This window comes from Somniosus microcephalus, unplaced genomic scaffold (assembly GCF_052327205.1).
Source record: "Somniosus microcephalus isolate GS21.2 unplaced genomic scaffold, FLI_Smic_1.0 unresolved_chr1, whole genome shotgun sequence".
Taxonomy (NCBI): domain Eukaryota; kingdom Metazoa; phylum Chordata; class Chondrichthyes; order Squaliformes; family Somniosidae; genus Somniosus; species Somniosus microcephalus.
In genome coordinates this window covers 114735707-114761565 of record NW_028225179.1, presented here as the reverse complement: position 1 = coordinate 114761565, position 25859 = coordinate 114735707, and the positions used below count along the sequence as shown (strand labels likewise).

Below are 25859 nucleotides of genomic sequence, written 5' to 3'. Positions count from 1 at the left end.
CTTTTTACCATTATTCCCTGCTTTGACCTTATTTGCTGATGCACTTTTACCATTAAACTCTCTGGGCTAAAAATTCGTTGGAGGCGCAAGCGGGGCGCCCAGATCACGTGGGCGCAAAAATTACCGCCACGTTCGGAGCAGGAGTGACCACCGGAAATTCAGTGTGAACGCCCACTGAGGGACGCGGGGCACTGCTCAAGGCGCCCCACGTCCCTCATGGGGTGTTCACACTGAATATCGCAGCGCAACGTGCCGCAGTGCCACATGCTGCGGCACGGCGTGCTGCGGTACTGCAGGCCCTCCTCCCGTTCTTAAGGGGGAGGGGCCTGCACCAGCACGATGCCCGATTGCGACTGCCGGCAAAAGAGCCCGGCACTTCTCCTCGGTGCCAGGCTCTCGGAAAACAGCCGGCAATACCGCGGGGGACGATCAGGAGGCCGGGGACAGAGGTGCTGGCTGGCGGTCGCCAGAAAAAACGGCCGCCGCGCACCTCCACCTTAAGTTGCGCCTCTGCCGCCACAGGTACCGGGCGCCATTTGTGTACGGCGCTACAGAGGCGGTCGCTGCCTAATATCGGGATCGGGGCGGTAGCCGGGCGCTGCGCACTCCAATAACGTCATCGGAGGCGGCGCAGCGCAATAGGTTAACACAGCCAGTAGCACCCCAGCTGAATATCGCGGGAGGCGTGGCCAGTGGCGCTAAAGCCACTGACTGCCCTCTTTAGGCGCTAACTGGTGGCGCTACCCACCGAATTTTTAGCCCTCTGTCCCTTCCTGTCCCACACTGCTTATTTTTACCCAAATCACTACACTGCTCTATTTCCTTGACTTTTCTCTTTAGATTACTAATTTTCCCCTCACCTGCTCCCTCCCCCGGCCTTTTTGGTTTAAAGCCCTATCTACAGCCCTAGTTATTCGATTCACCAGGGCACTTGTCCCAGCCTGGTTTAAGTGGAGCCCTTTCCAATGGAACAGCTCCCTCTTTCCCCTGTACTGGTGCCAGTGCCCCATGAACCGAAACCCCTTCCTCCCACAGCACTCTTTGAGTCACGCATTTAAACCTCAAATCTGTTTGTCCCTATGCCAATTTGCGCATGGCTCTGGAAGCAATCCAAAGATTATTACCTTTGAGGTGCTGCTTTTTAATTTGGATCCTAGCTCCTCAAACTCCCTCAGCAGAACTTTGTCCTTAGTTGTACCTATGTCGTTGGTTCCTGCGTGGACCACAACAACTGGATCCTCCCCCTCCCACTCCAAGTTCTTCTCCAGCCAGGAGGAGATGTCTTTCACCCTGGCACCGGGCCTTCGGTACTCCCTGTAGAAGCAGCAGAGAACAGGATCTATCCCCCTGACTTATACTGTTGCCTACCACTACCACATCCCTTCCTTCTCCCCCCACTTGGATGGTGTACCACCGTGCTGTGGTCAGTTTGCCCATCCTCCCTGCAGTCCTTGTTCTCATCCATACAGGTAGAAAGTACCTCGTACCTGTTGAACAAGGTCCAGGGCTGAGTCTCCTCCATCACTACATCCTGGGTCCCCATACCTTCCTGACTCACAGTCACACCCGCCTGTGCCTGACCATTGACGAACTCTAAAGTACCTAAGGTGTGTGACTGCCTCCTGGAGCAAAGTGTCCAGGTAACTCTCCCCCGCCCTGATGCATCGCAATGTCTGCAGCTCAGACTCCAGCTCAACAACTCTGAGCCGAAGTTTCTCGCGCTGCGGGCACTTACCGCAGATGTGGTTGCTCAGGATCTCGTTGGTCTCCACCAACTCTCATATGCTGCAGCTACGACACACCACCTGCACCGCCACCTCTATCTAACCTTATTTTATTTATATAATTAGTTACAGTTTTTATTCAAAATGATTATTTTTGTTATAATTTTTAGTTTTATTGGGGGAAAAATTCAGTTGTTTGTGCCTCCCGTTAGCGCCTTAAGAGGGGGCCAATTGGGGTGCAAAACAACTAGCGCCCGGGCGCGGCGATATTTGCGTCACTCGCGAAATTAACTAGACATTTTGCGGCGGCACTAAACACTACCGCCATGTTTTCCTGCGCCGGCAGATCGTGACGTCAGTCGATTGCGCAACGCCCCGTTAGCGCCCTGGACCAGATATTGAGTGGCGCCCCCTCCCTTACTGCCTGCCGCTAGCAATGACAGGTTGAGGGGAGTGTTATGCTGTCAGAAAGGGACTAGGGGAGCGCTATTTAAAGGCGACCGCTTCCTGCCTTTTTTTGTCGGTGACATTTTTGCACCACGCATTCTGAGAGAGAGAGAGAGAGACTTCTGGAGAGATTCAACGCTGTGTGAAGGAGTTTTGAGTACTGAGCAGCACTTTGCAGGTTTATTTTGATTTGCCCTTCCTTGCTTTGCCAGCGCTCTGGGTTGGCGCCTCGCTCCTGGGCCTTTGCGCCTTAAGACAGGTGTGAAGCGCCTGATTTAGCGCTCCAATCACCTCCAGGGGCGATAAAAGCCAAGTTTGCCGTCGGAGGCGATAATTAGCGCCAGGCGCTAAATTTTGCGCACCGCCGATAATGGCGCCCCAAACGGGGTGATACTGAATTTTTCCCCCATTTAGTTTAAATTATTAATTTAATAAAGTCATAGCAGTTAATACTCTCCCAGTTCTGAATTTAATCCACTTACCTAACTTAGAGAGCTAAAGAGCTGTAATACTCACCAACCAATCACCTATTTGCTGTCCTGTGATGTCACTCCATTTTAAAATTGTTGCCTCCGCCGTCGATTCCCACTCAGGTCCGTTCTGTGGTTCTGGGCCTTCTCCGGTGCTCCCTTTATGCCGCCTCCGCTGCCGCCGCTCCCGTCCACACCCTTTGTGCACCATTAGTTAGTCCTTCTCTGATTCCTCCCTTCCCTTCCTGCACTTCTGTCTCTGCAAGATTCTAATTAGGGCTAGAAATTTGGTGCATATGCGCCTCTCGTTAGCGGGGCGCGAATGACTTCTCGCCCGGGCCCGGCACCGCTATCAACTCCCGCTAAATGCGGGGGGGGGGGGAGGGGGGGGTTTAGCGGCGGCAGTAACCGGTAGTGCCCCGCTCCGCTGCGCGGGTGATGACGACACTGTGCGCAGCGCCCCATCTTCGCCCCACCTGTAAAATTGACCCGTGCCCCCTGAATCTGCGCTGGGCGACGAGAGCAACCGATTCAAGGGGCGGGAACAGAGCAGCAGGAGGCTCGCGGGGCGCTAAGTAAAGGGGAGGTGGCGGGCGGGGAAAAGAAATCAGCCGACTTACGTGCCACGGCCTGTTGCGTCTTTGAATGCGGGGTCCCCCAGGTCTCACCTTACATCCCACCAGCCTCCCCTTTAGGCAAGTCGACCATTTCTTCCACCTGCAATATGATCCTTCCACCAAATATATTGCCCCCCTTCCCCTGTCCTCTGTGCTTTCTGGAGGGACCATTCCCTCTAGGACACTCTGGTCCACTCTTCCACCACCCCAGCTTCCAAGTGACCTTCCCCCTTGCACCTTCGCATGCGGACACAGGAGGTGTAGCACCTGCCCATTCACCTCTTCCCAGGCCTCAAACCCTTCTGCCTCTATGTAAATTCTATGTCAGACAGAAATTTCTGTGTGCCTCCTCTGAACTAGTAAACTGCATTCGCTGTTGGCGGTGCAGGTCTCCTGGTAAGTCCATGTCCATGTCCAATTTCACTCCTGTGGGATCGGCAGGAGGGGAGTTGATTGCATTTTTGAGATGAGGCACGTGAGGATTGTGAATGGAGGAACTTTACGGTGTACATGTGACAGAGCCTAGGCTGTAGGCGAGGGGTATCTCTATACAAGCGCCATAAGGTATACAGTTGACTGCACATATGGCAATATAATTCACGAGGTTAATAAAAGGAGTCTGAGAATCCACTTACGATATGACTTACCTGTGTTAGTACCACTGCATTAACATTGTGGTTGATGTATGTTAATCAGTTGACTTTCCTCGGCATATACTGACAGTGCAACTTGTTAGCGAGGGACTGATCCAAATTGGTTTCAGTTGCACAGTACTTATTAACTTATGCGCGTACACACACATATATATAACACGCTGTGATAAATGTATATGTACCAGTAAGTAAAATTCAGCTCCCGGTGTAAAATAGGGTTTTATGGTTGATAAGCTAACAGTATAGGGTGAGAGTCGAAACGTTATGTTGTCCAGTGTCCTCCTTTCAGTATGTCCTGCATGGAAAAATAACAATGACAACTTGCATTTATACAGCGCCTTTAATGTAGTAAAACATCTCAAGGTGTTTTACAGGAGTGTTATCGGATAAAAATTGACACTGAGGCACATAAGGAGATATCAGGACAGGTGACCAAAAGCTTGGTCAAAGAGGGAGGTTTTAAGGAGAGTCTTAAAGGAGGAGAGAGAGGTAGAGAGGCAGACAGGATTAGGGAGGGAATTCCAGAGCTTAGGCTTTCGGCAGCTGAAGGCACGGCCGTCAGTAGCGGAACAAAGGAATCGGGAATGCGCAAGAGGCCAGATTTGGAGCAATCCAGAGTTCTCAGAGGGTTGTGGGGCTGGCGGAGGTTTTCAGAGATAAGGAGGGATGAGGCCATGGAGGGATTTGTACATAAGGATGAGAATTTTAAATTCATGGCATTGCTCGACCGGGAGCCAATGTAGATCAGCGAGCAGAGGGTGAATGGGACTTGGTGCGACTTTGGATAAGGTCAGCAGAGATTTGGTTTACAGAGGATGGAAGGTGAGAGGCTGGCCAGGAGGGCTTTGGAATAGTCGAGTCTGGAGGTAACAGAAGCATGGATGAGGGTTTCAGCAGCAGATGCGGAGACGGGCGATGTTCCGGAGGTATGGAAGTGAGGGAGAGGATATGGGGTGGGGAGCTCAGCTCAGGGTCTAATAGGAAGCTGAGGTGGTGAGCGGTCTGGTTCAACGTCAGACAGTGGCCAGGGAGAGGGATGGAGTCGGTGGCTAGGGAACAGGGTATGTGGCGGGGACCGAAGGTGGTGGCCTCGGGGTTCCCAAGGTTTAGTTGGAGGAAATTCCTACTCAGACAATCAACATGAGAAATCAAAGGCAGTGGAGGGGTCGAGGGTGGTGGTGGTGGTGAAGAGCTGGCTGTTGTCAGTGTACACGTGGAACATTGATGAGAGACATATAAAGTATTTAGCATTGGTGATTATTTAAAATATGAACAAAAATGTTCAGTTCTATACAGATATTACTTACCACTACTTCTGTCCGTCACCTCTGCTATAATATACAAAGTGGCTCCATTGAACTCGTCCATCCCTCCATTCTGTTTTATGCTCTCGATAAGAGCTATAGTATGTAAAATCACGCGGACTGTGCCGCCCTGTATCTAAGAGTGGAAATCGAGACATCTAGTTTACTTCTACCCAAATGGCACATTTTAAGACTTAGGGCTAGAAATTTGTATAGCCAAGGAATGGGCGGTGTTAGGACAAAAGATGATGAACTAGTGCCAGGTGAAAATGCTATAGACTGCACACAAAATTCATCCTCACTACTCAATAAAATGATTGGAGTCTTAAACCAAGTTTAAAAACCCAAGCTCATTGGCGCTACACTTAAAGGCTGGCCTAATATCGGGTGCAGTCTAATCGCAGCTCATGATTGCTACAGGCTTTTTCACAACATAAACCGGAGATTCATTTATGCTACAACCCCTCATTCTCAGCATTGTTGGCTGTGCAGCTGCCTCAACAACCATATGAAGAAGGGGAAGGAGCACTTACAGTATTAACAAATCCTCACGGCCGATGGCTGCCCCAGGGAGAGAGCCCGCAGGTTTTGCCGTTAAGCTTTGGAGACATTGGTTTTAGCGCTGGACAGAAGGCAGACAGTCCTGTACCCACCAACTGGTAGGAGGCCCTCGCCACAAGTCTGCCGTACTATGTGGAGGGAGGCGGCACATCACGGACCGCCCATCCAGAAGCCCAATTATCCGGCTGCCTCCACCCTCGCTCCTGTTTTTCATCTTCTTCCTCCTCGTTCTTTTCCTTCTCGTCCTCCTCCCTCTGCGTACATGGTCCAGTCTTTCTTGCTGCCTATGCTCCCTCTGCCGTAGCTCCTGGAGGGCGAGGTGGCATGCCAGTAGAGCCCCCATTGATCTTACCAAGTGTTGCAGTTTGAATCTTTGAAGAATTAATGTAGCTACTTTGTACTTGCCACAAGACTCCTGATACAAAAGGACCTTGAGCTTACTCAATAAAACTCTTGCAGTAGCTGAATCTAACAAAAAGCCACTGAAACTACACTAACCTGACAGCTGCGAGTGATTACTGATGATCCTCTTAAATAGCGTCCCTGCAGCCGGCTTCTTGGTGCTTCATGCCAGCACACTCTGTCGGTGTTTACTCCAGGTGGTGAGGTAAGTGGCTAAAAGCAATTTGGGGAATTGGGTGTTCAGTGAGTATTGCACACTCACTGACGTCACGATCTCCCTGGCGTTGAGGTCTCCAGCGATAGCTATTATCGGCAGCGCTATGGGGGTCCCGATTTTGCGTGCGTGCTGGATTCGCCTTGCCTCAACCTATCGGTAATGGTCTCAACGCAGCATTAGCGCTAACGGGCAGCGCTAAGGGGGTGAACTTTTCCCCCTTAGAGCTAACACGAATTCCCAAATTTTTTGAGTTGCTAATCTTTGTGTACTTTCTCTATCACCTTTCAAAAGAGCTAATAACTAAGTTGTAAACTTCCTGCTATAAAGGACAGCCAGCACGGATTTGTTAAAGGCAAATAGTATCTAACAAATGTGATTGAGTTCTTTGATAAATAGTGGAGAGGGTTCATGATGGTAATGTTGGGTATATGGACTTTCAAAAGGCGTTTCATAAAGTGCCACATGATAGACTTGTGACCAAAACTAAAACCCATGGGGTTAAAGGGACAGTGGCAGCGTTGATACACAATTAGCAAATGGACAGGAAACAGAGAATAGTGGTGAACGGTTATTTTTCAAACTGGAGGAATGTATACAATGGTGTCCCCTAGGGATCAGTATTAGGACCAGTGCTCTTTTTGATATATATTAATGAGCTGGACTTGGCTACAAACACCATAATTTCAAAGTTTGCAGATGACACAAAACTTGGAAATCTGGTAAACAGTGAGGAGGACAGGCTTCAAGAGGACATAGACAGACTGGTGAAATGGGCAGACACATGGCAGATGAGGTTATTACTGTAAAGGTAACTGGGGTAATATTGGACATGAGCGGAGACAGAAAACAGGCAGAATCGATTTTGCTGCCCATTATATGACACACCCGATATTCAATTCTATTGAAGTCAATGGAACTGTATATGGGGCGGGGAGTTTCCCGGGTGACCGATCCAATACAGCCTGCTTTGCCTCCCCATGTCCAATTTCGCTCCCAATGATAGTAGATTGTGGTGGAAGTTACACTTTTGCGTTCTCCATGCACGGTTAAAGGGCATATGCTGAAACTGTCTTGGGCAGTGGCGCAAATCAGAAAGTTGTTTACTTACACGGAGGTTTTGATGTAACTGTGGTAACGGGATCTGCTGACCAGAAGTTGTAGACATCCCAAATGCCACGTTACCGTCAAGGTAGTCATCCAATTTATCACTGCAAGAAAAATAAATGGAGTATAAAGCGATTCTACTGAGTTGCCAGGATTGTTTGGACGTTGCATTCAGTAAATGACGCATTGATCAATTTATGCTCTTTTTAAGATGGATTTTTTTAATTCTCTTTTTTATGTTCGGGAGGAGAGTGAGAACACAAAATCTTACAATAATTTTAATACAAATGATCTGAAGATTTTTGCAGGTTCTAGCAAACCCGTCGTCTATTATACTTTAGAAAGCTGGTTGTGACTAGGATCGCATCTATTATTTCAATAGCAAAATACTGCGGGTGCTGGAAATCTGAAATCACAACAGAAAACGCTGGAAACACTCAGCAGGCCAGGGCAGCATCCGTGGAGAGAGAAACAGAGTTAACGTTTCAGGTCTGTGACCCTTCGTCAGAACCGGAAAAAGTTGGAGATGTAACAGGTTTTAAGCAGGTGCAGGGGCAGGGAAAGGGGGGAGGGGAGGGGAGGAAAGAAGAAAAGGGACAATTTAGTATACTGTATTCACTGCTCATGATGCAGTCTCCTTTACATTGGGGAGACCAAATGCAGATTGGGTGACCGCTTTGCGGAACACCTCCGTTCAGTCCGTAAGGGGGACCCCGAGCTTCCGGCCGCCTGTCACTTTAATTCTCCGCTCCACTCCCACTCTGACCTCTCCGACCTTGGCCTCTTACACTGTTCCACTGAAGCTCAATGTAAGCTCGAGGAACAGCACCTCATCTTTCGATTGGGCACTCTACAGCCTTCTGGACTCAACATTGAGTTCAACAATTTCAGACCATAAACCTGCCCCTATTTTCCAGACGGCAGCTGTTGATCCCCATTTGCAACATTTAACCACTCCTATCTTCCACCCTATCACAGACCATCCCTTTTGTTCTTTCCTCCCCTCTTGAAGTGAAGGTTTAAGGTGGTGGATGGGGTGCTAATCAAGCGGACTGCTTTGTCTTGGATGGTGTTGAACTTCTTGAGTGTTGTTGCAGCTGCACTCATCCAGACAAGTGGCGAGTATTCCATCACACTCCTGACTTGTGCCTTGTAGATGGTGGAAAGGCTTTGGGGAGTCAGAAGGCGAGACACTCGCCACAGAATACACAGCCTGCTGTTGTTGCCACAGTATTTATGTGGCTGGTCCAGTCAAGTTTCTGGTCAATGGTGACTCCCAGGATATTGATGGTGGGGTATTCGGCGATGGTAATGCAGTTGAATGTCAAGGAGTGGTCGTTAGATGCTCGCTTGTTGGAGATTGTCATTTCCTGGCACTTGTGTGGCGCAAATGTTATTTGCCACTTATCAGCCCAAGGCTGAATGTCGTCCAGATCTTGCTGCATGCAAACATGGACTGCTTCATCATCTGAGGAGTTGTGAATGGCACTGAACACTGTGCAGGCATCAGCGAACATCCCCACTTCTGACCTTATGATGGAGGGAAGGTCATTGATGGAACAGCTGAAGATGGCTGGGCTTGAGACAGTGCCCTGAGAAACTCCTGCAGCGATGTCCTGGGGCTGTGATGACTGACCTCCAACCACCACAACCATCTTCCTTTGTGCTAGGTATGACTCCAGCCAGTGGAGAGTTTTCCCCCTGATTCCCATTGACTTCAGTTTAACTAGGGCTCCTTGATGCCACACTCGGTGAAATGCTGCCTTGATGTCAAGAGCAGTCACTCTCACCTCACCTCTGGAATTCAGCTCTTTTGTTCATGTTTGGACCAAGGCTGTAATGAAGTCTGGAGCTGAGTGGTCCTGGTGGGACCCAAGCTGGGCATCAGTGCGCAGGTTATTGGTGAGTAAGTGTTGGTTGATAGCACTGTCGACAATACCTTCCACCACTTTGCTGATGATTGAGAGTAGACTGATGGGGCGGTAATTGGTTGGATTGGATTTGCCCTGCTTTTTGTGGACAGGACATACCTGGGTAGTTTTTCACATTGTCGGATAGATGCCAATGTTATAGCTGTACTGGAACAGCTTGGCTAGAGGCGCGGCTAGTTCTGGAGCACAAGTCTTCAGCACGACAGCCGGGATGTTGTCGGGGACCCACAGCCTTTGCTGTATCCAGTGCACTCAGCCGTTTCTTGATATCACGTGGAGTGAATCGAATTGGCTGAAGACTGGTTTCTGTGGTGGTGGGGACCTCAGGAGGAGGCTGATATGGATCATCCACTCAGCAGTTCTGGCTGAAGATGGTAGCAAACGCTTCAGCCTTGTCTTTTGCACTCACCTGCTGGGCTCCACCATCATTGAGGTTGGAGGTATTCATGGAGCCTCCACCTCCCGCTAGTTGTTTAATGGTCCACCACCATTCACGACTGGATGTGGCAGGACTGCGGAGCTTTGATTTGATCCGTTGATTGTGGGATTGCTTAGCTCTGTCTATAGCATGCTGCTTCTGCTTTTTAGTATGTATGTAGTCCTGTGTTGCAGCTTCTCCAGGTTGGCACATTTTTAGGTATGTCTGGTACTGCTTCTGGCATGCTCTTCTGAAGTCCTTATTGAACCAGGCTTAATCACCTGGCTTGATGGTATTGGTAGAGTGAGGGATATGCCGGGCCATGAGGTTACAGATTGTGGTGGAATACAATTCTGCTGCTGCTGATGGCCCACAGCGCCTCGTGGATGCCCAGTGTTGAGTTGCTAGATCTGTTCTGAATCTATCCCATTTAGCACGGTGGTAGTGCCACATGACACACGGTATCCTCAGTGTGAGGATGGGACTTTGTCTCCACAATGACTGTGCAGTGGTCACTGCTACCATGGACAGATGCATCTGCGACAGGTAGATTGGTGAGGATGAGGTCAAGTAGGTTCTTCCCCTCGTTTTGGTTCTCTCACCCTCTGTAGCAGGCCCAGACTCGCAGCTATGTCCTTCAGGACTTGGCCAGCTCGGCGCTACCGAGCCACGCTCGGTGATGGGCGTTGAAGTCCCCCACCTGTGCCACATTCTGTGCCCTTGCTAACTTCAGTGCTTCTTCCAAGTGGTGTTCAACATGGAAGAGCACTGATTCATCAGCTGAGGGAGGGGCGCCATGTGGTAATCAGCAGGAGGTTTCCTTGTCCATGCTTGACTTGAAGCCATGAGACATGGGGTCCGGAGTCAATATTGAGGACTCCCAGGACCACTCCTTCCCGACTGTATACCACTGTGCCGCCACCTTTGGACATACCCACGGATGGTGATGGAGGAGTCTGAGACATTGGCTGAAAGGTATGATTCTGTGAGTATGACTATGTCAGGCTGTTGCTTGACTAGTTTGTGAGACAGCTCTCTTTTGGCACAGGTCCCCAGATGTTGTTGAGGAGGACTTTGCAGGGTCGACTGGGCTGGGTCTGCCGTTGTCGTGTCTGTCGCGCGTCTGGTTTTATTCTTATTTGACAACTGACTGGCTTGCTAGGGCATTGCTGTGGGTCTGGAGTCACATATAGGCCAGCCCAGGTAAAGGTGGCAAATTTCCTTTCCTAACAGGCATTAGTGAACCAGATGGGGTTTAACAACAATCCAATAGTTTCATAGTCACTATTACTGATACTAGCTTTTTATTCAATTAACTGAATTTAAATTCCCCAGCTGCTGTGGTGGGATTTGAACTCACGTCACCCGATCATTAGTTCAGCCTCTAGGATTTCTAGTCCAGTAACATAACCACGATGCTACCATTCCCGTACTCTATCTAAGCATTTCATGATTTTGAACACCTCTATCGAATCTCCTCTTAGCCTTCTCTACTCTAAAGAGAACTGTTAGATCTGTGATTCTGAGAGTATGATGTTTTTCAATAACCACACGGATGCTATAACTTAACAATAAACAGGTATTTACTGGAGGAGGGTAGTCTCAAGACTGGGGGTACAGAGGCATGCGCAAGGCTTATATACAGGTGTGGTCACTGCTGGTACTACAGTATACAGGAGCTGTAAAAGTAGTTCTCTCTTAAAGGTACATACACTACAAGAACAACCCCAGCTTCTCTGCTCTATCCACGTAACTGTATTCCCTCATCCCTGGAACCATTCTAGTAAATCGCTTCTGTGCCCTCTCCAAAGTCTTCACGACCTTCCAAAAATGTGGTGCCCAGAATTCGACACCATACTTAAGCTGTGGCTGAACTAGTATTTTATATAGGTTTAGCATAACTTCCTGGCTTTTGTACTCTGTGCTTCTATTTATAAAGCCCAGGATCCCATCGGCTTTATTAACTGCTTTAACCTGTCCTGTCACCTTCAAAGATTTGTGCACAAGCACCCCCAGTCTCTCTGTTCTTGCAGCCCCTTTAAAATTGTACCAGTTAGTGTGTATGGTCTCTCCTCATTCTACCTACCAAAATGTACCACCTCACACTTTTCTGTGTTGAATTTCATCTGCTATGTGTCCACCCATTCCACCAGCCTGTCTATGTCTTCTTGAAGTCTATCACTATCTTCCTCACTGTTTACTACACTTCCAAGATTTGTGTCATCTACGAATTTCAAAATTGTGCCCTGCACCCCCAAGACCAAGGGGGAAAAATTCGGTATCGCCCCATTTGGGACACTATTATTGGCGGTATGCAAAGTTTAGCGCCTGGCACTAATTATCGACTCAGACAGCAAACTTGGCTTTTATTGCCCCTGGAGGTGATTGGAGCGCTAAATCAGGCGCTACACACCTGTCTTAAGGCACTAAGGCCGAGGAGCGAGGCGTTACCACACAGCGCTGGCGAAGCTCATGTGATTTCAGTCAGCAATGGAACACAGACACACTGGCACTGTACAATTCTTAAAGGGGAGTTCTGATGAACGGTCATCGACCTGAAACGTTAAATCTGTTTCTCTCTTCACAGATGCTGCTTGACCGGCTGAGTTTCTCCTGCATTTTCTGTTTTTATCTTAAAGGGGAGGGTTGATCTTGCTCTCCATCCAAATCCTGCTCATTGCAGCCTTGAATCTCGGCCTGAACCTCAGCCTGGAGAGTGTTGTGTATGTAACCTGTTCCACCTTAAGAGAGCTTAAGCCTGTTCCACCTTAAGAGATGTACTACTTTCTCAGGCTGCTGTAGATGTAATACCGGGGGTGAACACACCGGTATATAAGCACTGTGCAGTAATCTTGTATTCAGTATAGTCCCTACCTCCAACCAGTAAAGACCTGTTCTTATTGTTACTCATTAGTCTGTGTTTTAATTAACTAAATAATTCACAGACTTAACACTGGCGACGAGTCAGGCTCTTACCCTGCGGCAGTTATTCCACGGCGGCTTCGTCCAAAGACAGGACGTTGAAGAGAGGTTTCAATCCTCAACACCCCACTCAAAACTGAAGGGCAGCAGAAATCCTGACAGCTTCCAGCGATTGGAAGCGACAGGCATTAGGACCCTGAACCTCCATCAGCTTGTGAACCGGAGTAAAGACAGGACTGGGGAAGAGAGAGGTAGGGCGATAGCGATCGGCAGATAAGGGCTGGGCCGCTTTGAAGTGAGGGGCGCAGCCGGGCCATCGATCGCAACCGCCGATAAGGGCCGGGCCGCTTTCAAGTGCGAGGCGCAGCCGGGCCATCGATCGAATCCGCTGATAAGGGCCGCACTCGGGCGATCGCGGCGAAGATAAGGGCCGCACTCGAGGGCTGAAGGGAGTCGGGGGACGGGTGAAGACCGCCAAGCGCGGGAAAACCGCCATTTTGTGGGCGGAGGACGACGGCAAGAGCGGGAAGCCGCCATCTTTGATAACAAGTAAAGAAAATAAAACCTGAGAAATTGCAAATCTACAATGCCTAAACACGGGAATATTAGCACCTTTGATAGTGACCTTGAAGATTGGGCCATATATGTTGAAAGAGTAAAAAATTATTGTAAGGCCAATAAAATTCGTGACCAAGATAAAGCTCTAACATTATTAAATTTAATGGGTGCGAAGACATACGGGCAATTGAAACACCTGTTATCATCAGATGAACCGGTGGATAAGACGTTCGATGAGATTGTTACTGTCCTGAAAGATCATCTAAACCCCACGCCGCTGATGCTAGCGGAACGATTTAAATTTTACGACAGAAGGCAGCTACAGCATGAAAGCAATGCTGAATATTTGCTGGAATTGCGTAAATTAGCGAAATATTGCCAGTTTGGAACGGGACTGACAGAGGCACTTCGAGACAAATTTGTGTGTGGTTTATTTAAACAGGATACACAAAAGCGACTGCTCGAGGAGAATGAGCTGACGCTTGAGAAGGCGGTCACTATGGCAGCAGCACACGAAGCCGCAGCGAGAGGCACGGCAGTAATGCAGCTACGGTCACCGGAGCTCAGTGCACACAAATTGGGTGTGAGTTCTGGCAAATGTTATCGTTGTGGAAAGACAACGCATGATCAGAACCAGTGTTGGTTTAAAAACCAAGAATGTAGAACTTGTGGTAGGCTTGGACATATAGCTAGAGTATGCAGGTCAGCGAAGAAGACCAGCAACAAGAAGTCACCGCAAGGGAAATACGCAAAGGTACACAAGGTGGCCGAACAGGAGTCCGATTCAGACGCAAGCAGTATTGAACTGGCTAGCTTAAGGGTACTCAACGTTGGTAAGGGTGCAGACCTCCAGACAATTTGGGTCACTCTTCAGATAGAAGGAGTCCAAGTAAAACTGGAATTGGACACTGGATCGGCATTGACGGTCATAAATAAGAAAGATTACGGAAAGTTATTCCAACATATTCCCCTACAGGATACGGGGATTATATTGGAAACATACACGGGGCAAAGAGTGTACCCCATCGGGAAAATAGAGGTTGCAGTGGTCCACAAGGGCGAAGACAGTCAAATAATGGACTTATATGTGATATCTGAAGGAGGTCCTCCACTACTAGGACGGGAGTGGATTAGGAAAATGAATATGGACTGGCATTTCCTACAAACAATAATGAGTGAGAACTCGGTGAAGATAGTCGGCCCAGACTCTGGAACGGATGATGGTAAGCCCAACTCAGGTGCAAAAGACAAAGTTTCAGCACAGAATTCCACTGAGCAACAACAACATAGTTTAACTGTGGATTCTGAGTCTGGCAAGTCTACTGATGTGCCCATTTCTGAGGGACACCGGGCTCGAACTCAACTCCATTTCAAACTACAACAGCAATTAGAACAAATGCTTCGCCGTTTTGAGCAAGAGTTGAATGCAACGAAAGAGTCCTTTGATATAGAGTTGGAGAATCTGGAAAGACAACAGAAGCAGCTGATGGAGAAAATGGAGCAGGAGCACACAAAACGTCTGATGTCAGAGGAGTTAACGGTCAGCCAACTCCTGCATATGCTGAAGGACAGGACTCTGAAATGGGAAAAACTTGAACACGAACTTCAATATTCAAACGAAAGGGGTTCGGAGCTCTCAAAAGTCATTGAGATGGCTGATGTGACGACACAGACTGAAACGACTGCAACAGAGCAGCCATTGGATGCCAAAAGTACGCTGACTCATGTCAATGTAGAACAACAGACCGCTGAAACAGCTGCTCCGGTAGAGGGATTGCATAGTCCGATCAATCAATCTCCAAAGGAAGTTGAAGTATTAAAATCACAAATGAGGTCACAAGTAAACGACTTGCTGAAAGCCCAGAAAAAGCTGGATGCAGAGGTACACCTGAAGAAGTCTCTTCAGGAAAGATGTCTGGATTTGGAACAAGAGCTGGCTAACGTCCAGCTGGGTATGGAGGAAATAGACGACCCTCACTGGTCTAGCTCAGGACGACACCGAATATTACTATGACCTGGTGGACGACACCGAATATTACGATGTCCTGTCCTGCCCAGCTTGTAACTTCGACTCCCAAAGTGCAGAAATCATGGAGGAGCACCAAAAGTCTACGGAACATCGGGAGAAGCTGGCTCTACGATGGAAACAGGAGGAAGAGAAGGAGGAACTGCGCATGCAGCTGGCAGCTGTGGCAGCTGACAATGGAGCCCAGAGAGTCTCCAAGAAGCAGAAAAGGAAAAGTAAAAACAGAAGATGACCCATCTGAACCATTATCACCTCTACCAGATCACACACGTGGTCCCTCCGAACGGAGCCAAATCAGTTCGGAAGTTCAAGCTGTTAAATCCATGAAAGGACTATTGAATGAGTAACGTGAACCGACTACACCACAGAGATTGAATCTGTGAACTGTTTTCCGCAGAGACTGAATTTGTGATATGTTACGTTAAACATGAAGTTATATATGTATATATGTTATTACGTTATGTTAAATGGGGGGGTGACTATAAAGCTAAGAAGGGAGGAGTGTTGTGTATGTAACCTGTTCCACCTTAAGAGAGCTTAAGCCTGTTCCACCTTAAGAGATGTACTACTTTCTCAGGCTGCTGTAGACGTAATACCGGGGGTGAACACACCGGTATATAAGCACTGTGCAGTAATCTTGTATTCAGTATAGTCCCTACCTCCAACCAGTAAAGACCTGTTCTTATTGTTACTCATTAGCCTGTGTTTTAATTAACTAAATAATTCACAGACTTAACAGAGAGACCTGTCCATCAAATCTGCTGGAAAGAACAATGGAGAGGCCCAGGGAAAGAGCTCAGAGTGCAGCCCCCATAGTCTCTTCTAAATTGATGCAAGGAAGGTCAAATCAAAACCACCCTGCAAAGTGCAGCTCAGTACCCAAAACTCCTTCACACAGCGTTGAATCTCTCCAGAAGTCTCTCTCTCTCTCTCTCAGAATGCATGGTGCAAAAATGTCACCGACAAAAAAAGGCAGGAAGCGGTCGCCTTTAAATAGTGCTCCCCTCGTCCCTTTCTGACAGCATAACGCTCCCCTCAACTTGTCGTTGCTAGCGGCAGGCGTTAAGGCAGGGGACACCTCTCAATTTCCGGTCCGGGGCACTAACAGGGCGTTGCGCACTCGACTGATGTCACGATCTGCTGGCGCAGGAGATCATGGCGGTATTGTTTAGCACTGCCACAAAATGTCCGGTCAATTCCACGAGAGGTGCAGATATCGCCGCGCCCGGGCGCTAGTTGCTTTGCACCCCACTTAGCGCCCTCTTAAGGCACTAATGGGTGGCGCTACCAACTGAATTTTTCCCCCCAAGTCATTAATGTATACCAAAAACAGCAATGGTTCTAGTACTGAACCTTGGGGAACACCACTGTATACCTCCCTCCAGTTCGAAAAACAGCTATTTATCACAATTGGCTTAGCCAATTTTGGGCTTATACTTGCTGGAGTTTAGAAGAATGAGAGGGGATCTCATTGAAACTTATAAAATTCTAACAGGACTACACAGACTAGATGCAGGAACGATGTTCCTGATGGCAGGGGAGTCCAGAACCAGGGGTCACAGTCTAAAGATAAGAGGTAAGCCATTTAGGACAGAGATGAGGAGGAATTTCTTCACCCAGAGAGTGGTGAACCTGTGGAATTCTCTATCACAGAAGGCAGTTGAGGCCAATTCATTAAATATATTCAAGAAGGAGTTAGATATATTTCTTAAGGCTAAAGGGACCAAGGGATCAAGGGATATGGGGAGAAGGCAGGGACAGGGTACTGAATTTGGATGATCAGCCATGATCTCATTAAATGGCGGAACAAGCTCAAGGGGCCGAATGGCCTACTCCTGCTCCTATCGTCTATGTTTCTATGTTTGTATCCATGTAGCTACTGTCTCTTTTATCCCATGGGCTTCAATTTTTCTAACAAGCCTAATATGTGGTACTTTATCAAATGCTTTTTGAAAGTCCATATACACAACATCCACTGCACTGCCTTCATCCACCCTCTCTGTTATCTCATCAAAAAACTCAATCAAGTTAGTCAAACATGATTTTCCCTTAACAAATTGGTGCTGGCTCTCCTTTATTAGTCCAAACTGGCGTGGATATTAATGAGGAATTGCGAAAGTGGCTTCTCCAAGCCTGTTCACGCCACTGGATATCGAAGGTAGCGAGAAGTCTCTTTCTAACTAAGTAAAAACACAGAGCCGGCAGATGCATAATGGGCTGAATGGCCCCCTTCTGCGCTGTTTCATTCTATGATTCTACATGATTTCTAGAGGATCAGCGAAGCTGGACCTCAGTCTAACTAGACAGCAAGGGTCACCATAACTTGGTCTAGTTTCTCAGTCGGGTTTCAATAATTTCTGAGAATAAAGAATGAAGGATTCAGCAGAAAACATGATTCAACATCTTAATTCTACACCCACTGCAGACCCAACACCCACAAACATAAATCGTAAAGAGCCTCGTCAGGGAAAACTGTGGTGGCAATTTTGCCAGCCCTGGGGAGGCGGGTAAGGAGACAGGACTGCCGGGAAAATGCAGAATTTGGGGTCAGGTACCCATTCCGCCCCCAACCCGCCTCCGTGCCATCTTCCCAGGAGGCGGGTACCCGACCCGCGCTGGGAGCCGCCTCCCCGAAGCAGGAAGATTAGTGCCAATTAACTGCCTGTTAACAGATAGTTAACAGGCAGTTTTTTGGGAACCCCTATTTTCAGCCCTGAAGTGTGGGCTTCCAGACGGCTCCGAACCTTGCCAGTGTCAGCGAGGTGGGCCGTTGGTCTGCTAGGGGCGGAGGGGCCGAGATGCCCGGTGTGGAGGTGAGTGATGAGTGCAAGTGTGGAGAGGAAAGTGTGTGAGGTGTGTGTAAAGTGTTTTAATAAGTTTTACTTACCTTTACTTCTTCCTGCAGGCTTCCTCCCTTCAGGTCTCGGGAGTCCCTCAGCTCACCGGCACAGGAAGCAGAATGGCTGCTGAACTGTCAAAAGCTGCAGCCTCTGCTTTCTGCTCAGGAGAGCTCTCTAATTGAGCTTGAGTGGAAGGACTTAACTTAGAGGACAGGTTGTCAGTGTTTGACAGCTTCACAGAGCCATCAAACGCTGACATTTCAGCTGTCAAAAGCTCTTGAGAGATGTAACGTCACTCACTGATGTCACCTGTAACCGGCTTTCCCTTAATTGGCCTGCTAAGCCCGCTGGGTCAATCAAGGGAAAATAGCATCGGTTGGGCACAAGTCGATGGAGACGGGACTCAAACCTGACAAGTGGGAGTCCCGCCTCCAAAAGCTCCTCCAAAAGCTCCCCATTGAGAAAATCTAGCCCTGTGTCACCGTATGTGCACTGAACCCTGATATCGAAGCTCTAAATCCATAAACATCATCACTCAAGAATATTCATGTACAGTGAGCACTTTTCAATTATGATCTGACCTCAAAAGCTACAGAAGATTCGGCAGCACCTCCCAAACCTGCGACCTCTTCCACCTAGAAGGACAAGGGCAGCAGGCGCATGGGAACACCACCACCTCCAAGTTCCCCTCCAAGTCACACACCATCCTGACTTAAAAATATATCGGCCGATCCTTCATCGTTGCTGGGTCAAAATCCTGGAACTCCCTCCCTAACAGCACTGTGGGAGCCCCTTCACCACACGGACTGCAGCGATTCAAGAAGGGGGCTTACCACCACCTTCTCAAGGGCAACTAGGGATGGGCAATAAATGCTGGCCTTGCCAGCAAAGCCCTCATCCCGAGAATGAACAAAAAAATCAATCTTTCATTTATATGTTGAAGACAAAAATAAGCAGAATTCCAATGAATAATGTCTAATGTTAGTACATCAATTCAAGATCAATTATATTTCATTTGCACTACACCACCCACCACCATTGAAAGCCTAGTCCATGTCATTGTCATTTCCAAATTTGATTTCTCCAATGCTGGTTTCCAGATCTCTATCCTGCAGAAGCACCATCTCATCCAAATTCATACTGTCGCTCTCATTGCCACCCCTGCCCTATGTGATCTCTGCTATCTACCTATTAACACTGACTTCAAAATCCTCTTTGTCATTTACAAATCCTTTCATGTCCTCCTCACCTAACCCACCGCAAGCCCCTCATCTCATTTTGCACTCTACGCTCTTCTGATTCAGGCTACTGTGGATGTCTCTCCATCACAATATCCAATAATACTTCCACATAAGGGCAATAGGGATATATGACAATATCCTATAATACCTCCACATAAGGGCAATAGGGATATATGACAATACCCTATAATACCTCCACATAAAGCTTTCTACCATGTTACATCTCACGTGCTACCTTCAAAAGTGTCCACAAAACTGAGCTCTTTAACCAAGCCTTGGGTCATCTTGTTTCTGCTCTCGTCCTTTTCTCAGTCCTTTGGTGAAATGCCTTGGGACATTTTGTTAAATTAAAGGCACTACGTTAATGCAAGTTGTTATTTTATCTGTTGCGCCAAAAAAGTCTCTCAGCGCATGCATATATAAAAGGATATGAAGGGATTACTTACAGTACTTGGATTGTGAATGAAAAGTTGCCATCAGTCACCACGTAATACCAACGATCTGGGATTATCCTCACATCAAATTTGGGTAACTCTATAGAAATGAATCAATCACACTAAAATAAATGTAATATAAAAGAATAATTGATGCTTTAGAATTACTGTTATATATATATCTTTAAAATAGATTGAAGTGTGACATTGTAATTGGAGAAATAACTGGTTATTCGAAATATCAAGGCAGCATTTGACCGAGTGTTAGACCAAGGAGCCCTAGTAAAACTGAAGTCAATAAGGATCAAGGGGAAAACTCTCCAATGGCTGGAGTCATACCTAGCACAAAGGAAGATGTTGTGGTGGTTGGAGGCCAATCATCTCAGCCCCAGGACATCACTGCAGGGGTTCCTCAAGGCAGTGTCCTAGGCCATCCATCTTCAGCTGCTCCACCAATGACCTTCCCTCCATCATAAGGTCAGAAGTGGGGTTCTTTGCTGATGATTACACAGTGTGCACTTCCATTCATAATTCCTCAGGTAATGAAGCAGTCAATGTCCAGATGTAGCAAGACCTGGACAACGTCCAGGCTTGGGCTGATAAATGGTAAGTAACATTCGCACCACACAAGTATGAGGCAATGACCATCTCCAAGAAGAGAGAATCTAACCACCTCCCGTTGATATTCAATCGCATTACTGTCGCCAAATCCCCCACCATTAACATTCTGGGGGGTCACCTTTGACCAGAAACTCAACTGGACCAGGCGCATAAATACTGTGGCTACAAGAGCAAGTCAGAGGCTGGGTATTCGGCAGCAAGTGGCTTACACGCTGCAAAAAAAAATCATCATTCTTGTGAATACCAGCAATATATCGTGTTCCTAACAAAAGGGAACACTTTAAATCGTTGATGAACTAGCTTGGTCTGCTTTAGGCACATTACATTCATATTCAGCAAACCGAGTGAAGTTGAACTTCAATTATAACCTCAAATAAATAAATTCAAAATAAAGCTACGAAAATCCATCTCAGAATGTAAGGGAAGAAAATAAGAGAAGAAAACTGCTCTCAAACTGCTCATAAGAACTTAAGAAATAGGAGCAGGAGGAGGCCAGTGTTCCCTCTAATTTTTTTTCTCTTGTGCGGTCCCTTTAAATTTGCTGTACAGGCGCTGTGCGGCAATGCATGCGGGGTATCTTTTCCTGCGGTGACATCTGGTGAGCCGCCTGCGCCGGACCTCCCTATCAATGCGTGGCTGTGCGCCTGCGCGCCCTAGAGGGAACTTTGCAGTAGGCCACACGACCCCTCGAGCCTGCTCCGCCATTCAGTAAGATCATGGTTGATCGCTGACCTCATCTCCACTTTCCTGCACTTTCCCCATAACCCTTGACTCCCTTAGTGTCCAAAAATCTATCGATCTCTGTCTTGAATATCTTCTTTTCTCCTTCTTCTGAGGCAGTCCCTCGGAACCAGGATGACTTGCTTCCTGTAGTGTAAGTACCTTTAAGGGGAGAACTACTTTTTACAGCTCCTGTATACTGTAGTACCGGCAGTGACCACACCTGTATATAAACCCTGAGTAGGGATCTGTACGTTTAGTTTTAGAGTAACCCTCATCCAGTAAATACCTGTTGGTTGTTCCTGCAGTCTCGTGTCTAGTTATTGAAGGACACACAACATCAAAAATACACGGATCTAACAGTGGCGACGAGGCAGATTCGAACCTACCTGCAACTCTGCATTACCTCCCAGGGATTCGCTCCTGGAGAACAGTGGAAGAAAGTTGAGGCCAGAAGCACGGGCGTCGACCACGAGCAACCGCCCAGTCATCCAGCAGAGATTGAGCATCGCAGGGGAGGCTGTTGAGAGCTGGGCTTGGTTCTCCAGTCACGGTGGTCCAGCGAAATGGGCTGGCAACAGGTACGGCGCAGACCCTTCCCGGACAGCGGTGGCTAGAGCCGACCGATGGCACAGAAAAGGCCGAGCAGCGTCGACGGGAGAAGAGAGAGGGTAGAGCACACAGGGTGCAGCCGGAGCTCCGGACCAAGCGGCATCGACGGGAGAAGAGAGAGGGTAGAGCGCACAGGGCACAGCCGGTGTTCAGGACCGAACGGCGTCGACAGGAGAAGAGAGAGGGTAGAGCGCACAGGGTGCAGCTGGTGTTCAGGACCGAGCGGTGTCGACGGGAGAAGAGAGAGGGTAGAGCGCACAGGGCACAGCCGGTGTTCAGGACCGAACGGCATCGACGGGAGAAGAGAGAGGGTAGAGCACACAGGGTGCAGCCGGAGTCCCGGACCGAGTGGTGTCGACGGGAGAAGAGAGAGGGTAGAGCGCACAGGGCGCAGCCAGTGTTCAGGACCAAACGGCGTCGACGGGAGAAGAGAGAGAGGCGCGAAAGAAAACGCGCAGAGCGCAGCCGGTGTTCAAGGGACGAGCAACGTCAGTGGGGAAGAAAGGGAAACGCACAGAGCGCAGCCGGTGTTCAAGGGCCGAGCAGCCGCAGCGGGGAAGAAGGGAGATCGCGGGGAAACTACATTTTGAGCCGCAGCGGAGAAGAAGGGAGAGCGCGGGAAAACGCCATTTTGAGCCGCAGCGGAGAAGAAGGGAGAGCGCGGGAAAACACCATTTTGAGCCGCAGCGGAGAAGAAGGGAGAGTGAGGGAAAACGCCGTTTTCAGCCACAGCAGAGAAGAAGGGAAGCGCGGGAAAACGCCATTTTGAGCCAGTCTAACCACACCCAGGGATGCCGAAGAGTAGCAGTATCACAGCGTTCGACAATGAAGTCGAAGATTGGGCGACATATGTCGAACGCATTGAAGTGTACTGCAAGGCGAATGAAATGCCAGATGAGAGGAAAGCGCTGGTATTGTTGAATTCCATGGGTGCAAAAACATATGGTTTACTGCGAAACCTAGTAACCCCAGAGAAGCCAGTGGGCAAGGATTTTGGAAACATAGTGTCAATCCTACAGAACCACTTAAACCCCACACCGCTGCTGATAGCAGAAAGATTTAAGTTTCACAAAAGGAACCAGCATAAAGATGAGAGTAATGCTGAGTATTTAACGGAACTGCGCAAGCTATCGAAACACTGCCAGTTTGGAATGGGACTAGCAGATACGTTAAGGGACAAGTTTGTGTGTGGGCTTCAAAGTGAAGGAACCCAGAAATGGCTTCTATCTGAAAAGGATCTTACACTGGACAAGGCTTTCAGCATGGCAGTATCACACGAAGCAGCCGCACGGGGCGCTGCAGAGATACAACGGAGACCGCAAGAATATGGCACAAATGAAATGTCATATGGAACAGTAAAGTGCTATAGCTGCGGCAGAACAACACACAACCATAATGATTGCTGGTTTAAGGACAAAGTGTGCAGACAGTGTGGAAAGGTAGGACACATAGCAAGAGTCTGCAGGTCGGGAAAGAAAACCAGCAGCAAGAAATCTCCACAGGAGAAGTACAAGAAGGTACATAAGGTGACGGAGAGTAGTTCAGACAAACAGAAAAGTGATACAGACTCCAGAAGCAAGGAGCTGGGTTGTCTGAAACTACATAAGGTGATCCAAATGGAGGATCATCAAACAATCTGGGTCGTGCTCAAGATAGCTGGAGTCCAAGTGAAAATGGAATTGGACACAGGATCAGCCCTAACAGTCATAAACCGAAGGGACTACAAGCGGCTATTCTCACATATACCCTTGAGAGATACAGAGATTGTCTTGAAGATGTACACGGGGCAAAAAGTCTACCCCAAAGGAAAAATAAGGGTGAACGTTGTATATAATGGTAAGGAAACACCAAAAATGGACCTATATGTATTGCCAGATGGAGGACCACCACTGCTAGGACGTGAATGGATCCGGAAGATACAGCTAGATTGGCATTCCATAAAAGCACTGACTGTAGATGCCAAAAAGGATGACGACGCCACACCTGGACGACTGTCAAAAATGCTAACTGACACACAAGAAGTGTTCCAGGAGGGACTTGGAAAACTAAAAGGCATAACAGCAATGATCAAAATAGAGGAAAATGCAAGCCCAAAGTTTTTGAAGGCCGGAAGGTTTGGAACGTTCAGGAGTACTGTCCAAAGTGGACTGGAACGAGTGGGCCACACCCATCGTTCCTGTAATGAAGAGGTCATTGAGTAATACGCCTGGGGAACCAAAGAAAGTTCGCATCTGTGGGGACTTTAAGGTGACAGTGAACCCAGCCCTTCACACAGTACAATATCCGCTTCCATGGATTGAGGATATTTTCGCCTCGCTACCTGGAGGGAAACGCTTCACTAAGATTGATCTGGCCCAGGCGTACCTGCAAATGGAGGTAGAAGAAGCCTCGAAACAATACCTCACGATCAACACTCATAAAGGTCTCTACCAATACAGTCGGCTGGTGTTCGGGGTAGCATCAGCTCCGGCTATTTGGCAAAGGGTAATGGATCAAGTCCTGCAAGGGATTGCAGGGACCCAGTGTTATTTGGACGACATCCTGGTCACGGGCGAAAATGACAGTGATCACCTCGCCAACCTGGAGCAGGTGCTCACTAGATTGAAGGAATATGGGCTCCGAGCAAATCGCCACAAATGCGAGTTTTTCCAGAAGCAGATCTCGTATTGTGGCCACGCTATTGATGAAGAGGGGTTACATAAGTCCCCTGAAAAGATTGAGGCAGTAGTCAAGGCTCCAGCACCGGAAAATGTGTCACAACTGAGGTCGTTCCTCGGGCTGGCGAACTACTACCATAGGTTCTTGCCGAATTTGTCTCCAGTACTACACGCACTGAACACCCTACTGCAAACGGGGGTACCATGGAAGTGGAATGACGAATGTAAACGAGCTTTCCAGAAGTGCAAAGAATTGATCACATCAAAAGAGGTGTTGGCTCATTTCAACCCAGCACTACCAATTCGGTTGGCGTGTGATGCATCACCCTATGGCATTGGAGCGGTGCTGTCGCACAAGTTCCCGGACGGCTCGGAGAGGCCGGTAGTTTATGCGTCTCGGTCACTAACCTCAGCCGAGCGTAACTACGCCCAGATTGACAGGGAGGCCCTCAGCCTAGTGTGGGGAGTAAAAAAGTTCAACCATTATCTGCACGGGCAGAAGTTCACCTTGCTGACGGACCACCAACCACTTGTCTCCATCTTTAATCCAAAGAAGGGCATGCCGGTGATGACTGCGCAACGGCTACAAAGACGGTCGCTTTTTCTAGGGGCGAACCAATATGAAATCGAGTATAAGGGCACGAAACAGCATGGAAACGCTGATGGGCTATCACGCCTGCCTCTGCCTACTGCGGAGGAAGCACCAGCAGTGGACCCTTTCGAAATATTTCATTCAAATATAGTTGAACGCTTGCCAGTAACTAATGCTGATATAGAGAAGGAGACCCGAAATGACCCGACACTGTCTCGGGTATATGACTTGACGGTGAAGGGATGGCCAACACATGGTGACTCACTGTTGCCAGCATTCTCATCCAGAAGAGAACAGCTGTCAGTATGCCAGGGGACCTTGATGTGTGGATCCCGAGTGGTAATTCCACCCAAGTTAAGGGAGAGAGTGCTCAATGAGCTTCACGAAGGCCATCTGGGAGGGGTGAAAATGAAAAGCCTTGCTAGGGCTTATGTGTGGTGGCCGGGGATCGATCAGCAAATCGAGGACCTGACAAAGAGCTGCTCAGGATGCCAGAAGGTCCAAAATGCACCACCACATGCCCCTCTACACCCATGGGAGTGGCCCTCATCTCCATGGCAATGGGTGCATATTGATTTTGCTGGTCCATTCATGGACTCAATGTTTCTAATAGCCGTGGATGCGCACTCGAAATGGCCTGAGGTGATCAAAATGTCATCCACCACCACGGAGAAAACTATTGCAGTCCTACGGACCATATTTGCCAGGAACGGCTTGCCAGAGCAGATTTGCTCTGATAACGGACCACAGTTTGTGTCCGAAGAGTTTCGAAGATTCATGAAAAGGAA

The 25859-nt window shown here is 48.4% G+C and overlaps 1 protein-coding gene across 7 annotated transcripts in view; it reads right to left on the bottom strand.

Annotated features, from left to right (window-relative positions):
- The window catches only part of LOC147095723 (complement C3-like), a 165086-nt gene that overhangs the window by 115224 nt on the left and 24003 nt on the right, over window positions 1-25859 (bottom strand). For all 7 annotated transcript variants that reach the window (XM_085974769.1, XM_085974768.1, XM_085974771.1 and 4 more), the window contains exons 7-10: window positions 19882-19969; window positions 7504-7603; window positions 5219-5351; window positions 4094-4206 (exon numbers count right to left, since the gene is read on the bottom strand). In XM_085974769.1, the coding sequence (XP_085830895.1) occupies window positions 4094-4206; window positions 5219-5351; window positions 7504-7603; window positions 19882-19969 (434 nt within the window). The remainder of the gene's footprint in view (window positions 1-4093; window positions 4207-5218; window positions 5352-7503; window positions 7604-19881; window positions 19970-25859) is intronic.